Consider the following 22895-nt stretch of genomic DNA (forward strand, 5'->3'; position numbering starts at 1 on the left):
AGTTTCAGTGCGGAAGCATCAGTATAAGCATATCTACTTCTGCAGCCAGCAGTAAAGATGAGAATGTTTTCAGCTGAATCATCACCTCTTAAACATGCAGCTTCAGGTTGATAGCCAGCAATTTTTATTTTATTTTTTGTTTGGGAGGGAAGTCTACCTAGAAAGAAAAGCAGAAGCATTTGTGTATGTGTAGCTCCTGTAACTCTGTATGTCTCAGCTGCTTCATGCCAAAGGCTAGCAGGCTGACTGCACCATAGAAGAACTGATTAGGAGGTGAGCAGTTACCAGTAAGATCCTGTAATCATTCAATCAACCAGTGCCTCCTGTTGCCATCCTGTCAATACTGAAGGCAGCATCTGATAAGGGTTGCACCCTTTGTTACCCTATGGCCTTTCAGTGAGGTAGATGTGAGGGAAGCAGAGTCAGTGAAATCAAGCTAACTAAAATCAAATTAAAGCTTTTAAGTTACTAATGTGGTGTAGTACTCAGTGTGCCAGATTGTAAGGCTCCTGCCCATAGCATTAATACAAAACTGTGCTTTGCTGCTGATCCTGTAAGCATGGTGTTCAAAGGTGGGGAGATGTGTTGACCTTCTCTACATCTTTAAAATGAATAGAGGCTGCTTCCTGACATCTCGGCTCTTGGTTTTGCATTGAATGATGTCCAAAACTGTGCTACAAGACTTCTGCTTTATAACTAAGATGACATAGCATTGCTCCTTGAAACAAATTCAGAGAATAATGTCAAAAGAATGGCTACAGCCATGCTGATCACTTATCAGAATGATCTGGACCTCCTGCTGTCTTGGCAGGCATTACAGCTTACTTGAAGACAACAGCTTTAATAAGAAACTGCAAGGCTGTGTTGGTTAACCCTTCTGCTGTTTTCAATAACTAATGTATTGTTGTGTGTTAAGTATTTTCACTCAGTAAGTAACTTCTATCGAGGCTCCTAATGTATTTTTACTGTTAAATACTTAGTGCAGTGTGTTGAGGTAAATTGCATTGAGATTAAGGGCAATTCATCTACACAGTGGAACTTGTAGAAGTCTCTTTCTTAAGGTTGTGACTACTCAGTTATCAGTGATAGTTTTGGGAGAAGATTTAATACAAGGCAAAAGTTTATTTAAAAATGTCTTTCAGTGCTATGGGTAAAAGCTGAAGGCTGGAAATAGGGTGCACGTCTCCAACGCTGCAGTAGATTAATGTAACAGTCTTAATTTAAAAGTTATCTAATTCATAGCCTGGGTACTCAGTACAGAAGCTATGGGGGTTGGTTTCACACTTAAACTATGCATAGCAGAGTAGGTTAATGTCATTGTCCTATTCAAATCCATAGATTTGAAGAGATAAGAGACTAGAGAAATATGCAAGGCTGAGTTGGGGGGTAGGGGGGATGGGGCAGAGGAAAGGAAGGAATGTGGTCTCATCAGGAAAGGAGAAGTAAAACTGGTGTGAAGACAATAATCCCATTGAACAGGGAACAAATTGAAGTGATCCTGTTCAAGAATTGTGCCAACAGGACTGTTATCAGGGAGAAGCTGAATACCAGCAAATTTCATCTTAAAATGAAAGTGAGGTTTGCAGCTGCAGAGCGAATCTGGTTTCATGCAGGGCTTCCCTCAGCAAAAAGAGGAAGAATAACCAAAAGCATGTGTTCCTCATCCCTTTCTGCTCTAGAAGGTTCAACTTGAAGGAAGTTGAATATATTTGTTGTTTTGCATCTTCTTGTAAAGATATGACATGTATGCATTTATTATATTAAATGATGAGGGCATTTGGACCTCAGTGGCCCCTACTGCAAGACTCCAGATCTTCATTAGCTCAGAATCAAGCATCTACTCCACTCCTGCATGTGGAAGAGAGGCAATAGCTAGTCCTGAATGAACAAGAATTAGTATTTGGTGGCTGTTTGAAATTTATAGTGGGTTGCCTTATCTACTCCTCAGCAGCTGTTTTCACCTCCAGTTAGCCAGAAAGAAATATTATACTGTGCTGGCGGAAGCTATCAGTGTGTGAGTGATGGTCTGAAGAATGGAAATGAGGAAGGGAATTATTAGTAGCTTACTTATTAAGACCCTTTTAAGGAAGTTTTGTGGTTCTAGTTTCTTAATGGGGGGGGGGGGGTTATAATCTTCCTGGACAGAAATCTTCATTTATAAGTCATAGCTTTTTGTAAAAGAATTGTCATTTTAAGGAAAATAAAGATACCCAAACGTCATACTGTAAAAAATATACTACTGCATCAAGCTAGTAAATCAGGGAGCTGCCTAAAGAAGTTCCGAAGCTCCTGCCAACTGTGGAAAATTCTGTCTCACTGTGACAAAAATGAGAGAGAAATCAATATTTAATATCCTGTAGCATCTTTTCTATTAATGCCACTGCACGCCCAAAGTTACAGGGAATTTATCTGCTTTGCAGAAATAACTTGTTCTCTTGGTTGTGTGCTGCGGTGACAAAGTGTGAAGTGAATTCTTACTGCATTACAGGGCTGCATCTACCAATCTGTTTTGAGGTAGTTTTTCTTCTCTCTACCCCAATTTTCTTTCCTATCCTCCCATCTTTTGGCAGAGCTCTTTGGTAACATTATTCCAAAAAAAATGAGCCTCCCTTAGCAGTTGCTTTTAAAAATTTCTGCACGTCGAACTGCCCTCTTGCAGCTCAATGTAAAAAGCATCGAAAGTTCAGATCTTATTGCTGCTTTAAACAGATAATACCAGCCTTTATGTTTGAGAATCTCATTAATAACCAGCTTTCAAGTGGACTGCATGAAAGCATGCTCTTGTGCCTCCAGCAGTAGAAGGAGATTAGCAGAGGGCAAAAGCTGGAATTAAATGTCTCTCTAACACACTGGTATGAGAGGAGCTGCTAGGATGACTGCCCTTTCAGCTCCCCCCTCTCCACTGAACTCTTGGGATGCCACATGCATACAAGTTACTGTTCTTCTAGGCAACAGAATTCCAACAAAGCTGAAACATTAAGAGCAAACGTGTCCTGCATACAAACTGTCTAACACTCATTTTAATTTGGTGGTGTGATAGTTTTGTTACTTACAAGGTGTCTGGAAGCACAGACAGATACAGGGAGACTCTGTATGCAAGATGGAGTCAAATGTAATGGTGCCATTATGAGAACATTCTGCCCTCCTTCCATAGGCATGCCCAGTCATCAGAACTGCATTGATGCATAGGTCTAAGCTCAGGTGCAACTGCCCACAGAGCTAAGATATGGCTTAAACAACTAGCAATTGCATGTATCTTATCCCTGTAATTCAGGCTTAATCTGACATATTGTCATTCAACTTTATGATTGAGAATTGTATTCTGCTATTGCTATGACTTATTCTGCACATTCACTGAGGCTGACTTCTCTCTCCTCATAGTTCCTACCTGTACCTGCACAGACAGCACTAGTTGTTAAGAAGTCTCTTTGCTTTCTTCAAGGAAAATGCATCCACTAGTTTGCTTATAGTAATGTCCCGTAGCCAGCACATGCATCCCTTCAAACTACACTGTCATAAGCTGAGCATGGCAACACAAGCTTCACGCTTGTAAGCAGGAGCTGAGCAGAGATAGTTTCACTCTTTCTGGTGTTCTGCAACTTATTCATTCCTTGCATACCTGAAGAACCTGCTGGGCAAATCAACCTGTGAGAAGGAAAAAACCCAAACCCACGGCATCCTTGAGCCATCAAATGCAGAGGCATGCGCTGCCTCTTAGCATAGGAGACGATACTTACAGGTATGTCTGCTTGAACAAAAGGTTGGTGGGTTTTTCATTGACATGGTAGAGAGGAAATGGATCAAATCCACCAATGAAATCAACTGAAAAAAAATCAAAACTCAAATAAATAAACAAACATGGCCAGAAAATTGAAAGGAAATGAAAGGAAAAGTAGATGTGTGTCATGGCATAACAAAAAAATCAGAGACAGAAAGGAAGAAAGGAAAAAAAGAAAGGAAGGTTTTTCAGGTATGGATTGCCAAGTGGAAAGTTCTTTTCCTGGATCTCCTAGGACAGCTACTATGCCAAGGAGGGGATTCTGCTAACATCAGACTTAAAGTGCAGAGCTAACAAAAGAACCAAACTAAAACAAGACTCCAAAAAAATGAGTGAACCTCCCTCAGGCTTCTTGGGTATTGCCACCATACTGTGACTTTGTATGATAACTGAGCTGACAAAGCCTCAGCCATTCAAGCACATGCTGAAAGAAGGAAGCTGGGGACTGGCTTGAGACTAAATGCCAGCAGAGAAGTTGGCAGTAGAGTAATCCCCGTGAAGGTTATACAGTGAAGTGGGTATTTTATTGCCCCACTTGTCTTTCCTGCAAGACAGACTGCAGCAGCTTTGGAGAACCGTAGATAATACTCCATTATCTTCAGTTCTGATATTTTTCAGGTCCCCTCTGCCAACTCAATTTCTTTTAATTGTGTGCAAAAAGAAACAACGCTTCCCTTCTCCAGCACTCACAAAAGGGCAATGTAACTAAACAAGGATTGCTTTAAGTGACAATTCCCTTAGTAACCATGGAAGTCTCTCTTCATTTGCCTGAAATTAGGCCAAGTCTGTATTACCAAGCTGACCAACATAGCTGGATCAGTAGGGGTAAGATGTGGTGCAATTTGTGACTCACCTTGCAGAAACCTGTAATGTTTATCCACTGTTTGGTGCTGAGTTGGGGGATCTTGTTTGGAAGTATGAAAGCTATCCCATTCAAATGCCATTTAAGTATAACTGGAATGTTGCAAGTATACAAATGCCTTTTCCTTTCCTGAAGGTGGCACTATTATTTTAGATTTTAGCTAACGAGTTTGAGTATTTATTTTAAATGAAGAAACAATAGAAAAAAATACATACTAAATATCTATGATGGGGAAAAAAACACTCTCTGAAAATACATTAAGAAACTCAAAAAACTCACAAATTGCATATTAATGAATAGCTTCATGCTGATACTGTGATTCTGGAACTGTGAGTTCATGGGAAGTCTGCAGAGGTTCTAAGTATATTGGGCTGATAATTCATCGTAGTCCCAGTGAAACTTTTAGTTTTTTTAAATAGTTAAGAAAATTTTAAAAGCTTTTTTTCAAAAAAAAAAAAAAAAAAAAGATGCTATCTGTATTACAACTCATTTGAAGACATCCAAACTAGAAAACCCTAAGCACAAAATCTTCAGTAACTGTCCAGGACCTTGCACAAACAACAGTCATTTCAACTGAGCATCCTATTGAGTCCCTTAAAAGTCTTAAGTATGGATCACTGATGCTACCACCAATATATCTCAGTACACTAGCATGTCTAAAATATTCTTACCCACAGTTTGGCATTAGTAGATCCCTACTGCTGTGTTTTCTCATGAAAATCACGTTAGCATGAGCTTCCTGATTAATGTGTCTCAGCACTTATAATTACTCCATGCTGCATATCAAAGGAACATTTAAAGGAAACCACAAATGGAAAAGAAAATTAAAACGCAGCTCAAATTTGTTCGGGTCACTGGAAGGATCTACCAGTGTGAGTGTGAAATATTGATGGTTTGTCACTGTTAATTATTCAAGCTGACATTTTAACTCCAAACAGAGAAACTGGGAGGGGAAAAGAATTTGTTAGTGGGAGAAAAAACAACCAACCATATCCTGAAATTTACAGCTCTGCGTTTCTAGATAATGCTTCCTCCCACACGATTGCCTCTCCCCATCCTAAAATAAGCCCTGTTGAGTTGTTACTTCACAATATTCAGATGAGGCTCAGAATTCGAGCTATTTAGCTAACCGGAGAGCTGTAATATAATTTTTAAGATATTACTTACAGTGTAACACTAAAGGCACTTTCAAGTTCTGAACACGTGATCAATAAAGCCAGTATAGTCAGAGAAATGAGTTCAGCCATGTAGGAAACAGTCAAACATGAGGACAAGTCAGATAAGCAACATATCTCATCTCACCCATGTGAAACCAACATTCTTCGCATACTTTCAGATATCCAGTTGAAAGCTGTCATTTTTCAGCTAACATCCATACAACAGAGCTACTTGCACTAAAGGAAGTGATGTTTGGATATCAAGCCTTTGAATCAGATCCTGACCTAGACCCACTGATTTCATTAAGGCTATTCCAATTTAAACATTCTGAGAGTTCAAAAACAAAGGCAAAATATTGCCATTGGGATCAGATTGCACGTTTATTTGAACTCTGTGCATCCATTCTATTGTTGGTGAAAGTACTGGTCTCAGGGGGAATTTTAGAAGGGTAGTAATTCAGGCCCAGGCTATTGGTATCTGCATAGATCCTACAGACTCCATCATCCATGTGATTTCTCTCAATCTTCTTTTCTGACTCATTATAGTGAATACGTGACACTTGAGAGATCTGTCTACCAAACAAAATAGAGTCAGCTCCCTCATCCTTCCTGTGATTCACATATGTTACTTTTGCTTTTAAATTAAGGTCATATTGGTTCTTGGCAACAAATCTCATTTTGTGCATTATCCTCATATTTTGGCACATGATACTCATCAGGAGGCCCAGTTAAATATCTGGCTGTATTTGCCATAGGTTCTCCTAGTTACATTTCAGTGGTATTACTCTTCAGCTGTAGAAGCTTTGTGTGTGTGTGTGTGTGTGTGTATGTGTGTGTACTGAAGGAGTAACTAGATTCCTCTGTCTAACACTTAGCGACATGGGGAAAAAATATCACAGAAATATAGCCAATCTTCAAAAGTTAGGTACTACCACATCACATGGATGGAGAAAGGGAAAGAGATCTGATGGCAACTCATTCTTGACAGATGAACATCTAACAGAAGAAAAAAAAAAATCAATAAAATCTGTGCCAGAGAATCTGTTGATAAATACTTACAGCTGTCTTCTTCTTCTGTAAAAACACTAACAACGTAACAGGCGTAGACAAAACCCACCAGCTAGAAAATAAAGAGAATAAATCATTTCAGCATCAATCTTGCAAAGCTGGTCAGAACTTACTTGGCATGATTTTAGCAGCCAATATTTATTCTCTGCTTGGCAGCACTACTGAAATGGTGTAGCCAAGTCATATTTATTGGTAAGGTATGGAGTACAGGAGTAGGTTTAGATGAAGACACTGCAGGGAGCATACTCAGAGCTCAAAACAAAATACTTGCATGACCCATCTTCACCTTCACTGTAGAGACCTGATGTTGCCAGAATGATTGGGGAAAACATGGGCTAGCTTTTTTGATACTTGAACTACCATTTTAAGTTAACTCTTAGAGAGAAGTGATGGGGATGTGGGAGTGTGCCTGATATCTGCATATAGGACAGAAACACAGACATACAGCGTTAGATGTTATTAACAGGAACAAGAACTCATCAGCTTTGTATTTCTGTAATTAATGGCATGGAAGGGTAGAGAAGTTACTTGAGTGTAGGAATTACTAGCAAGATGAGAGTAGTTTTTATGCAGATGAGATGATAGAAACTTTGTTAACCAGAAAATCAGTGATGTGCCAGCAGTAACATTCAGAATTACTGAGATCTTCTGTAAGTTAGGCTTGGAGATCAAAATTCATTGGAAGAAAATTCCAGTCTTACTCTAGGTCCACATTTTCTACATATCTTTCTGTCTTTGGAGAATAAATGCTTCTGCATGAGGTAATCAAGCCTTGGGCGTGCAAAGTAAGTGGGTTGGAGCACAGTAAAAAACCAACAAGGCAATAGCAAAGGTTTTAATTCACACATTGCATAGGCTATCAGGAAATTGCCACTTCCTAGGAACCAGATAGAAAAAGGAGCAGTAAAACAGTAGGGTGCCTCTCACGTAACACCTCTCCTGGCATGGTGTGACCATCACAGCAACTGATTGCTTAGAGCAACACTTAGAGCAGAAAACATGAGTGAACATTAAAGAACACTTTATGGTGGCCTGGTGAATCTGTGCCTAGTTGGTAGTCTGTAGAAGTTCTAACATGTTAGAACTGCCTCATTCCATTTCACTATCAAGCTTCTACCCAGTCTGAACAGAGAAACAAGCTCTTGGTACAATGGGAGTTAAACATTTTAGACCCAGCAAGGTTTTATTTTGCTCTGCCTTCTTTCTGTTAATCAAATATCCTCTCCATCCTTCATTTTACATCTTCACATAACACCCCACTTAGCAGTATCTTGGTTGACAGTAACTGTATTAGTAAAGTTATTGTGAGACATAATTGTTTTCCACTGTGAACTCAATTTTCTTGAACAAGAGTTAGAATGTAACATACAGTGACTCACTCTATGGGAAGACAGAATGATGCATGGTGAACCCAGAAAAGTAGAGTCCATTCATTTTTAATATGACAGAAACATACATCACACTAGAAAACAAAAGGCAAGTTAATGAGATTTCTACTGGGGAGTTATAAGGTATCCTTGATTTCCCATGCTCTCCCAGACAAAAAACACCTCATTCGAAGGAAATGGAATATTTTCATAGCATCACTAAGCCTTGTATCTCCTTTACAATCTCCTATAATCACATAAGAGACAAGCTTGCTCTCTCTTTTGTTTTCGGTGAAACTTATCAAAACAAATCCCAGTATCTTGGTGTAGGAGAGGTGTCTCTATGCATTCAACATTTCCCCTGTTGTTCATTTTCAAAACTAGTGCTGCTTCACCCTAAGTTTCTATAAACTACAGCAAACCTTGCTCAGAAAAAGGTCCTTTCATTCATTCTAGAAACTGCAAGGCCACATGTATTGACCAGCTGATTTTACCTGCTGACTTTGACAGTCGCTTCCAAATAGCTCCATTGCTTTTTAAAAGCAAACAAAACAAACAAAGATCAGAACAGTCAGATGTCTTCTTCTCATGCTTCGATTATACTACCAACAACAGCTTCATTTTCCCTCTTCCGTTGAAGAGCATGGCGGTGCTGGCCGTGGTGCTGAAGCGGGCCGTCATTGGTCAGCCCCAGATGCCAGGAGACTTTAAGGCAGCAACACAAACCCTTACAAATGCTACTGGAAAAATAAAATGCTTCAGCTTTAAGCCAGCACAGCATTCAGTGGACGTCTAAGCACTTTTCTGCATGGTCTTGTCTCTGCTGTGTGTTTGCAGTCACCTCAGAATCAAATTAAGAGAGTGGTCACGCACATTCTTTGCAGTTGCTCTGCCATATATATTTAAGCTTAAAGATCCAGCATTTTTTGCTTCACAACATATAAGGTCAACGCATGTGGTTTACATGCACACACATATCCAAGTAAGAAAGATGTATCTTGAATGTATGCTCTGATTCCAAGGAAATCCTAGGGAAGTCTTCTCCCAGAATTTCCAGTCATACCTCAGAGTAGGAGCTTTGGATTAAATACCATGCAAAATGCATCTCTGAATCCATCCACTATTACATTATTATATATTATTATTGCTATAATACAAACACATCAACCTTATCTTAGTTTGCAATTTCTGATATCCATTTCGGGAAACTCCTAATTCCAGCTCCATTTGAGTGGGGAGTTTTGTTTTTATTTACCTCCTGATTGTTTCAAAATGACTTGATTGATGTTTAGTATTTTTCTTGCATTGACCTGATAACCCATTCCTTCTTGACAAGAGTTTCATCAATAATAAATTGCTTATTCAATTTATTTTCTTTTTATTCAAAAATATCTTGAAGCCTGTCCAGAATGGGATAGTTTCAGTGATAAATGAGAGACGAAACAATAGAAACATGAACTGGATTTTCATTGGCTGACCTAAACTTCTGATTTCATTCTTGAAATAGACACTTCAAGCCCTCAGACATCACTAAGGTTAGCAGCAATTAACACAGAAGAAAGCTGCACAGAGGCCAAGAATATGGAAGCAACTTCACTCCTGCTCAGTACAGAATCTGTGTTGCTGATTTCAGTAAGGACTTTGTTTTAAGTTCTATTATCCAAGGGAATAGCAGTAATTTTTAGATCTTTACAGATTATATAGAGGAGGTGGAAGAGGAGGAAATAAGCCAACTGAACTTGTGAAATACTGAAAAGTCAGTGAGGTAAAATGACACTAAGCTATTGCTCTAATTCCCCAAAGAATGTTCTTGGGCTTCAGCCTCTGCTGCAGTTTCTCCGCGTGCTCTGCGTGTTCAGTACCAGCTTCCTCCAGGCTTCACAAGTATCCGATTAAGCTTTTTATTAGGAACACATGTTGCAGACAGGTGTGTTCAGTCAGTTTGTCAGACAGCCTGGGAACACACACACTGTTGAGCAAGAGAGGATGAATATGGGATGTCCCAAGAATTCTTTGGGCAAATCAGCAAAGCAAGAAAGGCAAAGATGACAAGTGTACCCAAAATTACAAAGAAAAGAAACTCATTCCTCAGTCATCTCAAGTAACTTTTTAATAGCAAGTGGAATAATGTTCACAGGAAAGAAGCACTGAATTAAAGTGCTGGAGCCACTAACAATGAGTTACAGGAAGAACTAAAGAAAAAGACCATCTGGCTGCAAGTGTACAAAATACATGAAAAATGGGAAGAAATGGGAAGACAAATTTTAGGAGGTGTTACCATTGCGTGTGTAAAATCTTAGCTTTAGACTTACATCTGTTCTAGTAAAAATTCTGTGCTCTTCAAATCTTCTCTCCAAAGAAAAGAGTAACCTGCAATTCCTTCCTGCCCCCCCAAACAGTTCAGAGTCTTCTTCAGTGCAAATGAATTGCATGTTTCACTTTAATCAAAGCTAAGGAAGCATGTATGTTCTCAGTGCAATGACCAGATAGTCAAATGAAGCAAAGTCCTTTGATTCCCTGACCTTTACTTTTTGGATGCAATCACAACCACTGAAAACCTAACTTCTGCCAACAGCAAAGCATCTCTTGCGCTTTGCTTCTCACATAACATCTGCTGTCAAAGCTTGCATTGCTGCCTTCCTGGGAACCTTCCAACCTGTCAGTTGGAGTGAAAACAGCAGACAGGCAGGCAGGGGGAAGAGATTTCCAATTTCCATCCCATTCAACGGAGCCTCAGGAAAAGCCTAACCCTCCCCACTCCCAGAACTACCATATGGATAGCCCAGAGCTACACCACATATTTCAAAACCAGAAATCACTCCTCTTCCTGCTGGCTCGCAAGATGGGGAGATGCGAGATAAATCCTTGCTAAGAATACAAAACAGATTTTTTGACAAACTGGTTGCTGTTGCATTTCCTGATGGGGTTGGTAGAATTAGATTTATGGTGACATTTCTATACCAGTACAGATTCGAAGAGGTTTTGTTCTAACAAGTTTTTTTTCTTCCAATATCTTGCAATATCTTGCTAAAGCACCAAGCAAAATTTTCATACTAGGCCATACAGCTATTCATATCATGTGTTGACTGTTATGCCCAAGTTTGATCCCACTCCAGACTAAAGCAGTTGCTTCAAGGAATACAGACAAGCTCTAAACAAAAGTAAGCTGAGACCTTATGCATGCTCTTCAAATGTATGCACAGGAGTGGGATAATACAGCCACAGCAGGAGTCAAGATGACAGCCATCACTGTTGTTACCATAAGGACTAGTGTTTACTTTCTCTCTCCTTTGGCATGAAAGATCAAATTCAGCAAGATTAACTCAGTCTTTGAGTATTTCAGAGCTGGCAGGAGCTGCAGGCCTGAGGCTTCAATATTCTACTTTTATTACAGGACAAGTGGAAATTTACCTCAGTCTGTACAGCTCAGCCCATGTGGCTTTCTTGCATATGAGTACTGTATTCTCATTTCCAGAGTTTAGGATGCAAAAGCCTACTGCAACTGAAGTCTCAGAAGGAAAGACAGAGAAAATATTTACCTACATTCCATTGTATCTTACATTTTCCTCTTCTGTTTCCCTGTCTTTCTCATCCAACTTGGGACTATTTGTTGGCCAAGCTTCTACCTGGGACACAAGTGCTTGTATCAGTTAGATATGTAGGAAGAATGCTAATAGTGACACACTTCTGCACTTTGAGTCCACTACTGGGAGGTTCTGATTTCAAAGTCTGTCACTTGCTTCACCAAACTCAGGAATAGCACCAGATCATCAGCATCAGTCTTGTTCCATAACATCTCTTAAAGAAAACAGCATCTAATCTTTTGGATACCTAGGTTTTCTCATACAAACGCATTGAAACAACTCAAACATCCTTTGATTTGAATCATCTTCCCTGAAGGAAAACTCACAGAATATTAACAGCCTGTATAGAAGCCAGGGAGCCCATCCAACTCAGGAAACAGGAACTTCTCTCTCTGCCTGGTTTGTGTGACATAGCCAGATTGGAGTCCGAGTCTTGCCTGCTCCCTGCAGTTCACTGGGTCACATGGATTATCCCAGCTAATAGGAAATACAGGACAAAGGCAGTAGAAATTTGTACCAAAAAAATGTGCAGAGAAGTACTTGGAACTCCAGAAGCTTGGAGTTTCTCTGTACTCCTTTTTAAGCCAAAACTGAAAGCTGAAATGCACATATTTCATCTGTCCATGATGGTTTGTACTTGAAGCCACTAACCACAAAGAAACAAACCGAAGCAGATTAGAAAGATGTGGGTTGCTAACATCACTACAGCTACAAAAGGCAAGAGCACCCATGAAATAATGCAGACAATGGACCTTTTCCTTCAGTTAATTTTACAGACAAATGAGAAGCAATTTATTAACAGTGAAGATTAAGGATGCTGAACTACTGCAGAGTATTTAACGACTATGGAAAACACAGATGAGGAAAGAGTCAATAGAAATATTTAATGCACATCTTAAGTGTCAGCAGAAATAAAACATGCTGCTTTCTGTTCTTCCTTAAAGCTTATTTCTGGCAGTGAGGATTCTCTCCCTGTTATTTCTTCACAATAAATACGTGCATTTTTGTTCCCTCACCCATCACCAAGTCACATAGAACAGAAGAAATCCTTCTTCAGAAGAGTCTCTGTCCATATTAAAACACAAATTTACTCACTCCAACAGGGATACAGAATGATTTGTTATTGGATGGTTGTGTGATGCATAACTTCATTATATTTCTCCTATTTGTTTCCAAATCTTCGTAGTAATGTTATTCACAAGAGAGAAGAATATTTACAGAGGCTTTTGCAATCAGATGATGTAAAATCAGTGGAAAGTATAGGCCACTCATGCACCTGGAAACAAAACAGCATCTCCTCAATAACCACTGCCCTGTGGCACTCTCAGCACTGTACTCACCGCAATTAGGATCTGGAAGGAGCTGTGCATGACCTCAATGTACCGATACTCCAGCGCACAGCCTATCACGGAGATATAGGAATGGCTATCCAGACCTGTGATGCCAGACATTGAAGCTTCCTTCCTTACACAGCCAGGACCGTTTTCACTCCACCACGACTGGTGCCGGGAGATGTTAAATGTCAAGAGCTCACTGTCCTGAAAAATTGCAAAGATATCTCCATTTACTCTGAGAGTATCTGACATGCTGTATTAAAATCAATGGAAACAAAGTTTTTTGACATCCCCACTCTCAAGAAATGCTATCGCAGATCAAAATGCATTGGTCTTATATTCATTATTAAAAAGTATCCTGATAAAAAGAATAGATCTCATGCTATGGGTATGCTCTTCTGAGCACTGGAAGCAACTCAGAGAAGGAAATGAACTTCATACCCCCAGAGTGAATTTCAAAACTCAACAGATCTTTCTGTGGTCTTGGCTTTTAAACCACCCAACAAGTTCCCCTACCAATTTCCAACTGTCCAGTTTCCTTCCACACTATTAACATATGGTATTTCTGCCTCTCCTGTTGACCTTATGCACTGCCAGCCTCAGGTCAGATTACCCAGCTGAGCTGGCCTCACAGTGATGATTGCAGCTTCTGACAAACACTTTCCCAGGAATTCCTTATCAACTCAACAGGCTTTGCTTTGTACTTATCTTTGCTAATTTGATAACCAGTGCCATTGTGAGTAGTGCAGGAGCTGTGTATGCAAACAGCTTGCTCATTTAAAAGTGACAACACTCTTAAGCAAAGAGTGATACCTGCTGTTATGCCCAAGAGCGTTCGGGGATTTTGAGCTTATAGGACACAGCAAAGCCCTCCTCCAGATGGAAAAACACAAACTGGGAACTAGCAGGGAGGCACAGGAAAGACCAACCACATCACTGCAGAGATGAGTGCACAGTGCTGGGTGCCCAGCATCACTGCTGGAACAACAGACAGAACAGCTAATCCATGCCCCTGTCTGAATCACCGTCAGGAGAGACAGCTCATCTCTGCTGACAGTAGAGGGAGCTCAGCCAGGTAGGCCTGCAAATACATTTTCATGTGTCTGCATTCGTAGCCAGGGGCAAACCTGAGTTATAAGAGCAGACAATGAGAGTGGCATCCAGATGACTCGTGAATAGAAGCCAACTGCCCCAGTACTCACATTGTGTGGGAACCCTCCACTGCAACACAGATACTCAAAAACAGTTTGCAGAGCTGTTATTAAAATATGCTGCAGGAAGCACATGTTAAGAAATGTGGACAATTAAGTGAGAAGACAGCTGCCAAGTTTCCAACATAATCACTACAACAGATGGGATGTGTTTTACAGTAGATGGAGGAGGGCACGGAGATGAAGTATGGCACCAGTGCAAAAGCAGTCTGAATAGCAAAGGAAAGACAATAGAGAAGATTTAACAGTTGGGAATGTAAAGAGATCTGTCTGCATTTTAAAGGCTGAGAGGAATAATGAGATTGGCAGCTCCAGGATAACACCCAGCGGAGGTGCCGTGCTATCTACATTTCAAGAGACAGTTTCCTATTCTATCTTCTCACAGTTTTGGCAGAAATGACTTCAGCCTTTTCCCCCAGCTGGGCATTGCTCTTCAGTGGTCCACAGAGATCCCATCTATAGACCTATAGACCAAATCACAGCTTTTCTGCAAAGCTTGCTCTTTCTCTTCCAACTTTGCATGTTCTGATATGCGTAGATTTTCCCACCTAGCAGCCCATCCCATGGTATTCTCAACTCCTTGCAGATTGTCATTACAAAACCATGACACAGATGAATTCTTGCACATTTGGAAAAACAAGGAACATGTTTTTCTTCTTGATTCTCCATATCATCAGTGCTTATAGGTTTTTTGTTGGTTTTTTTTCTGGCTTAACTCTGTTGCAAAAGCAAAGAGCTTGTTTGTGAATTAAGCGTGAAAAAGCGGAACAAGCGCTAGGCTGAAGATAGACAGGTGGAAGGACAGTAGGTCCTGAAAGCCTCAAAAGCAGTCACTACTTTTCACTTACAGTCACACTTCAGCTCCATCCAAAACTTGTTATACTCCAGTTAAGAGCAGATTGGAAAAAAGGAGCCCATTTGAATTCTGAAAGTATAACAGTTTGCACATGTGAGCCATCCTCCTCACAAATATAACACAAATACTGATTGCACACTGGAGTTGTGCATGCCCCCAGGTTCACAGTGCAGACACCTTTGTGAACATGCATCTGCCTGCAGCACTGCAGGGCACAAGGGCAGCGCAAATGAAAGGAGCTCAACAAGCAAAGCAGGGCTGGTTCCTTTGCTTGTGTCCCTGGATGGATCTCCTTGGAGGATACCTGCATGAATGAGGCATAATAAAAGAGCATTCAAGGAAATCAGTTAATTGACCTTCTGCTGTTCGGTGCTTGCTAAGAGATGAGGAAAACATCCCTAGGATGTCTCCTGTGATTTGCCAGCTTCATTTGTGAGGAGATGGTTGAAGAGAAATGAAACTATAAAATAAGGTACACTAAAACCATGAGAAAAGGATCAATCACAAAAAAATTTAGGAAACAGCTGTTTCCTCAAACCTGTCCGTAAAGCATTTGAAGTCTAAACACACTGAAATACTCTTAAAAACGGCATGCGACTTGAAAGATACTAATGAGTCCCAGAAGGGAGCAAGCCCTGCTGTAGGGAGAGAATGAGCTGTGTAACCACACTCCCCCTCGTTTCTTGACAGGATGCTATTTGAAGGGCTATCGCTTCCTCTTTAACCTTCAGCCTCCAGAGAAATACGAGCAAAGAGCGATACAAGCTCCTTCCCAGGAGCGTGTTGAAGGCCAGCCAAAAATCACATTTCTCTCTGAACTGCCGTAGCACCTGGTTGCTATCCATCTGCCATCAGTGTGAGAAGGAAGATGACAGCACTAAAACTGTAGTGCCTACCTTTTACCGACTCTGTTTTCTGCTCCCAGCTTCACCCCGCTGTTTCCCATGGGGAAACTCACACCTAGCTCTGACACTCAGGGAAGACAGCTGTGTTTTGTAAGCTTGCTTCTAAAATATTCTTTTTTCTGAAAGCTTTTTATAAAAAGTTTTTTAAGGGACTAATCAGAGATGGTTTCACATCCAGCTAACAGCCTTCTGAATTCCCTCCCCAGTATTTCCTTAATTACCAGACAAGGCAGCATTAGAATGGCTCAGGAAACAAGGTGAACCCTGTATGAGAGCTTCCACAGATTGACAGCAGAATAGATTTACATCTTTTAAGTTGGAAATATCACGTGTGCTGAATAACCTCATCATTCTGAGACAATGGAGAAGCACTTCCATGGGTTCTCAGCAGGCTTGCTGACAATGCCACAGCACCTGGAGGGCAAAGCTCAGGCTTCCATGGTCTAAACTGAGGTGGAGTTGAGGGGCAATTGTAGCTATGCAAACATTTATCCATCCATCCTCTTCTGAGGATTTATTCAGTTACAAAATCATCCCAGAGATGCCATCCAGATTCTCTAAAATAAAAATCACCTCCCCCCGCTCCCATCATCTGGTTCACAAGGGTTTCCTTTTTCCTCTTGTTTCAGGAGGAGATTTAGACCACCATGGCTCTGAATTCAGCTCAAAACATTATGTAGACTTGGAAGAATATAAAGAAGGGAGGGAATATATATATATATGTATATTTTATCTTTACAAGATGAATAATTCCAAGGGGAAGAGACAAAGGAATCACAATAGCAGTTCCTCAAGCCTCTCTGAGCACTTCTCAGGTTCATGATGAGGAGTCAATCAGCACTGCAGCTGGACAGACCAATGCTCATATGTCTTACCAGCATGATTTTAATTATTAATTTGAAGAGACAGCTCATACCAGGGTGTTGCAGCAGAGTGTGCTTTGCACTGAGTAGGCAGTGTAGCATGTTATTTCAGACACAGCCCACGTATTCAGCAGATAGCTTCCAATGTCTAGGTAGACCAAAAGAAAAATGATGATTAAAAGGAACAAACCAGAAGAACGGCAGTCAGGAGAGCAGCCTATCCGGGAGTCCCACCAAACACAGTGATATGAAGCAGCAGTACTGGACTTCTAGTGACAAGATTTCCCCCACATACTCCAACTGTGCTCAGAACTCTGAGCAGAGACAGAGGGAGAGCTGCCAAGAGCCTCTCAGAGGTATATCACCATCTCACTGCTGGTGCTGAGAAGCAGCTTTTCAAATCCAGACTGCTGCATCTCCTGCCTGCTCACTGGCAAGGCACTTCCAGTAAAGCTGACATATGCTGACACACTTAGAGGCCTTCCCAGCAACAAAGGAAGTGTTTTCTTAGACACCTGTGCAGACCTATTTGTGTCTGTCCACCTAATGAAGTTTTCCCATGTCATACTCTGCACTCCTTTATGGCTACTATGAAAAGATGGCAAGATTAAAAATAACAGGGTTAAAAGAATAGAATTCAGGCCAGTTGAATTCTTCCAGGAAATAGAAAATAGATTCAAGTAGCAGGAAAGAACTTCTTCCCTTTGAATTAAAAAAAAAACAAAACAAAAACCCAAACCTTAAAGGTAGTTATAACTAATGGTTATGGGGTAGCAACAGATAGCAAGTCACTAAACTGAGCAGAGGGAGCTGGAACAGCCATCCTTAGGGCCTTTTAAAATGAAACAACTCAGGAGGAATAGAGAAAAGGCTGTGAAGCATTTTACCACAAACAGCGTTTGGTTTTGTTTTTATTTTCCCCAGCATTGCCACTAAACCAGCAGCGTGAAGCTTTCACTGCAGCCATAGAGAGAAGCCCACCACATCAGTAACAACACATGCTGCAACCCAGATCTATCAGAAGTTCCCAGTCATGGCGATCATCCCACAAGCCAAATAAAGGTTCATTATGTGTTGGCTTTGCTGAAACAAGCCACAGTGCAGAGTAAGGTTACGAGGTGAAGCCACTCTGCGGTAGGGAAAGCAGAGTTTTTCACGCTGCCTGAATTGCAGAACAGCAGCCTCACCTCACCTGATGTAGGGCAGGTTGGGATTAGTAAATACAAACAATCAGCTGGCTGGAAGCAAACACTGCTGTCAGGGAAGCTCTCAGAGCACTTATTCAAGCCAATATTTTCTCTCTTAAGGGAGCTTTAAAACAGTTAGATAAGATCTTTTTATTTTTTAATTGGCCACAGCCAAGATGAAGATCATCTCAGGCTGAGCCTCCAGTTCGTGAGTAATTGCTGTTCTGGGCAAGAATTCTCTCAAAGTTTCTATGGATAATTGTGAGGGGAAATGGAGATTAACTGAGGAATTAAGAAGTTACATGTTCTTATCTGCAAAGGATTTGTGCTGTCACTCACAACTTACTGTAGGCCTGTTAAAAATAATAGAAATGAAATGCTGTTCCAATTATGACTGCAACTTAGATGCATGACCTGGGAATTCAGGCCAGATGTAGAGTGCTCTGAAGTGAACCCATAGCCCATAATCACCCTTAGTCCGCTAAGCTGCAGCAACACTTCGCATTCATTGCTCACAGCCCAGGCTTAACTTAGGGCTCGCCTCCCATTTTTATTATTTCTGACTTATTCCTTGTTAAGCAGGCAGCAACACTGAGCTCATTTCACCTTTAAAGAGCTATCATTGAAGAGACAGTAACTCACAACTCCCCTGGATAGAGGCCACTGTAACTAAGAAGGAAGAATCAAGACACGGAAGCCACACAACCAAGGCAGTGTTTGGAGATGTATCATCCTTCCCTGTGTGCCTTTATTTGTTCCCAGAAGGTGCAACACCAGACCCCTTGCCCAGTGCATCCAGCACAGCTACCCATCCCTGCTGTTCAGTAGGAGGCAAAAGATATCAAGAGATACCAGAGAAGGAGTTCCAGCAAAGTTCTTAGCCCAAGCGAGCCTACACTGAGCCCCCCAGACCTCTCCTCAAGAAAGCGGGCACACTCATTGCTCCCCAGTGCCTTCCTCTCCCCCTCACACACCTCCCATCCCAGGTGCTATCAGATCACAAGGGGATCAGCTATAATCCAGTTAGTTCACAGCCTTCCTCAGCCACCTCTACATCACAGCTGGGAATTAGCCCTCAAATGCCATCTCCTCTCAGGATAGCTTTGCTGGCAGATTTGCCCTTACCTTTAAAAAGCGAAGACACTTTATCCCATATGCCAACTGGGCTTATTCCAGTTACCACTTGCACTGACCAGCAAAGGGCTCTTGATGAACTTTTAACTCCCCATTTTTACCGTACAATAAGCATTAATTCTCCACCACAAGTAAAGCAACCCTCTCAGTATTCGAGAAAGCAAGGATTAGTTCCCAGGTAGTCCTCTCTCCCTTATCTCACTACTAAGCTCTGTTCTCTTTGCAGCAAAGCCTGGACATGCACTCACGCAGTTCACACTCACCTTTGAGAGCCCTCCCACTTCTAAGTAAAAACAGATGATGAAAATGTTCCAGGTGACCCAAACTGCAGTCCAGATGGCATACTAAAAGAGAACAGGAGGGAGAGAGAGGAGCAATAAACATGAGGAAGTCACCAGAATCAGCTTATATGTATATACATATATATGTATTCCATCTGGGTGCAGTTAAATGCACTTGAGTCAGCACCATCATCTTTTTCTCTTCTTCTGTTTCTCATATGCAGAAGGTCCTCTACCTAATTAGAGGCAAAGGGGCAGAGCATTGGAGGGAGTGGAAGAGCCCCTTTAATGTGTTTGTCCAACATCTATTTCTCCCTCTTTGTTGAGTAGCATCTTTGTTTCATGTGTACAAGCAATAAACGTCCGAAATCTTCCAAGTTTGGAGCAAGTACAGCAGAAATGCACAACACCGAACAATGTGTTCTTTAGCACAGCCAGGCACCTCCTGCTATAAATGTTTGCAGTGCTCATGCCTCATTTCCCAAGGGCTTTACACGGTTCCTCATCACTTGCTGTGTCCCACCAGAGGAAAGGCTCGGAACAAAGCGGATATTACTTACCACCACTATGTAGCGAGGTCTGTACTGAATGGTGCCAAACAGGCCAAGGATAACAATGATGATGTGGAGGAAGTTGGCTAGGATGGGGGCCCACTGGTATCCCAGGAAATCAAACACTTGCCTCTCTAATGCAGCAAGCTGGAAGGGAGAAAAAAAAGAAGAGTTACAGTTTCAGGACTCACAATGTTCATTCTCAAGGTTTTGACTCGCTCCCTGAGCAAATCACCGCAGCAGCTGAAGTCATTACTCCCATCCCAAAGCAATTTACTGCCTATGAACCAATTCAGTAGCACAAGACATGTATCTACATCCCCTTTCTTCTTCACACCCCTCCCTTTCCCTCTTGTGACTGAGCTAATGTGGACCATGAGCTGCAGTGCCTAAGTGGGGGCATGTCCTCTATTCTGTGCACTTTGCAATGGGGAGGCAGCCCTGGCAGTGAGACAGTAACACCTTAAACAGCTGCAACAGGACTTTCAAGAACTCATTTATCAGAGCTTTCAGCATCACTCCATCATTCCTGACACCTCTCAGATTTCTGCTCTGCAGCACACATCCATCAAGGTGAGAGGGAGGAGAAAACTCCCCCCTCTGCCTTCCCCCAGCAGAAAATCCTGCCATCCAGCAAAGAAATTCTGCAAACACATTGGCTTTTCAGCCCCAGTAACCTGGTTCAAGGCTAGTACTGTGTTCTAGAAGTAAAACTCCATTAGCACTGAGGTGCTGGGTCTTATTTTCAAGCTTACTTACATTAAGATGTGCTTTTCATCTATAACATATTGTTTGTGTATTAGGCAAGAAACTGCTTATCTGGTTCTGAACCACTGTGTTATGCAAGCAGTTGTAAAAGCAAAACCAGCATCCAGTTGCATGCTAGCCTTAACATCCCCACCACCTTTAAATGCTATGCCTATGGGTGAAACAGTGAGTGTAGGGGGCAAAAGGATTCCTGAGCTTTTTTGCTTCAGATTTCAAAGAGCACCTTTTCTTATAAGATTTCAAAGTGTTTAATTATCAGAGTAGCATGTTGCAATTACATTATGACTTTTCATATTTATTTTCACCTAAATAAATCATTACATTTGACCACTGATAGTCAATTTAACTACTAATTAGACGTTAAGAGTTGGATGATCCTTATCTGCTATGTGTAATCATATGTGACATCTTTTCCTGGTTTGGCTTTAAAGTGGAAGCCAGGAGCCAAGCACTGGGACTTCTGTAATGACTTCTGAACATGATGGTCACAGGTCTCCAACCCACTGCATGAGGAAGGAAACCACATTTATCAGATGGGCATCTCCTTCTCAAATCAGCAGGGAAATTATCATCACATCCCTTTTTGGGCTGGAAAGATATCACAATTGTCAACATTATCTTAGAAGTTCAACAAAAATCTCTGTTTCAAAGAAATCCATATTGGGCCTGGGTGAGGGAGATCAATCAGTAAGCAGCTTTCCTCATTGGCATCTCTTCACCAGTAAAGGGGTATGGAGAAACCAGGAGGGAACAGTGCCAGCCTCATAATCTGTCTCATCTGCAAATGAGTTCGTTTTCCCTTTGAAGCAGTTCAGATCAATTTGAAGCAGCAGGAAGATGCCATGAGATGTACATTGTGGCCATGTACCACCTCCAGGCCAGCACAGGGCAAGGACAGCTCATGTTACTGCTGTGCCTGGTCCCCCCAGCAGGGAGATTTTCTGTATCTCATCAGAAGCAGCAGTGAGAGGTTAAATACTTAATCTTGTAGGAGGGGATTAACGCACATAACTTAACGATATTTGGAAATCTTGAATCCTGACTGGCTGACAGTGGGTCATATGACTGTGACCACTTCATCCAATCAGGCATTTAATTGGCTTTGTGAGTCCCATTAGCGTTAGAGCATGTGTTGCACAGAGATGGCATGGCTACGTGTCACTGAGCCGAGGGGACCAGCGGGTGTGTGTTCTGCACAGATAATGCCCTGTGATGCTCAGCTTCGCCTCCTGCCTTCAGGCCCCCAGTGGGGATAAAGATAGGCACTGTCTACATTAGCACTCAAAAATCAGGGCATCCATGTCTAGAGATGTATTTTCTTCTCATAAATCTCATCAGACTGTGTAAAAGGGGAAAGCTCGCCCTTTGGCATCTTGATGGTTCCTCGTTTTGACCTGGGACACCGTTGGGTCTTGAACTGAACAGTAACCAGCCATCCTGAAGATGATGGTTCTCATGACCACAGGTTAACAAGAGTTCTTGCAGGAGCTGCGATCTAAACCACCTTTGCACAGCTCATGGAGGGGCCACTTGCCTTTGGCCACTCTTCATTTTTCCCAATGGACGTTAGCTTTGGGGAGCGGGAGCAGTCGGTATGATTCTAAATGATGTGAGCACTCAGACAAGGTGTTTCCTCATTTATATGAACAGAAGCAGTGTTGTGTAGGACAGGCATTGATGGAAAATTCAAATGCTGATGATGAATCTCTAGGACTGGATTGTGGACATGCAGGTGGTTAGGCTGTGCTGCAATCCAGCTGCTAGAAATGCAGTCTGAAGTTACACTGAGCTGGTCCGTGTCTCCCTAGGAGTCCAGGCTAATTAAGAAAATATTTGCTATAGATGAAACAACCGTTTCACTCATTACATTCCAGTTCTGTGTGCAAAGCATACCCGTTAAATGCCGCTGAGATCTGCCAGTACACAGGGTTGATGTTTCACTAAGCTGGCCTGGATCTGGGCTTAGTAACAGCACAACAGAGGTAAGGA

At 41.6% G+C, this 22895-nt stretch overlaps 1 protein-coding gene across 2 annotated transcripts in view; it reads right to left on the minus strand.

Moving 5' to 3' along the window:
• NKAIN4 (sodium/potassium transporting ATPase interacting 4) overlaps positions 1–22895 on the minus strand; it is a 43489-nt gene that overhangs the window by 1705 nt on the left and 18889 nt on the right. The window contains exons 2-7 of one of the 2 annotated variants that reach the window (XR_014935986.1): positions 20148–20285; positions 19570–19650; positions 13157–13354; positions 6857–6917; positions 3738–3822; positions 86–157 (exon numbers count right to left, since the gene is read on the minus strand). Coding sequence is in view for 1 of the 2 variants with exons in the window: in XM_015881606.3 (XP_015737092.1) it covers positions 3738–3822; positions 6857–6917; positions 13157–13354; positions 19570–19650; positions 20148–20285 (563 nt within the window). In the remaining variant the exon portion in view is untranslated. The remainder of the gene's footprint in view (positions 1–85; positions 158–3737; positions 3823–6856; positions 6918–13156; positions 13355–19569; positions 19651–20147; positions 20286–22895) is intronic. The other variant, XM_015881606.3, reaches the window with a different exon arrangement.

Source organism: Coturnix japonica, chromosome 19 (genome assembly GCF_054131305.1).
Source record: "Coturnix japonica strain WE chromosome 19, WE-NBRP24, whole genome shotgun sequence".
NCBI classification, from domain to species: Eukaryota; Metazoa; Chordata; class Aves; order Galliformes; family Phasianidae; genus Coturnix; species Coturnix japonica.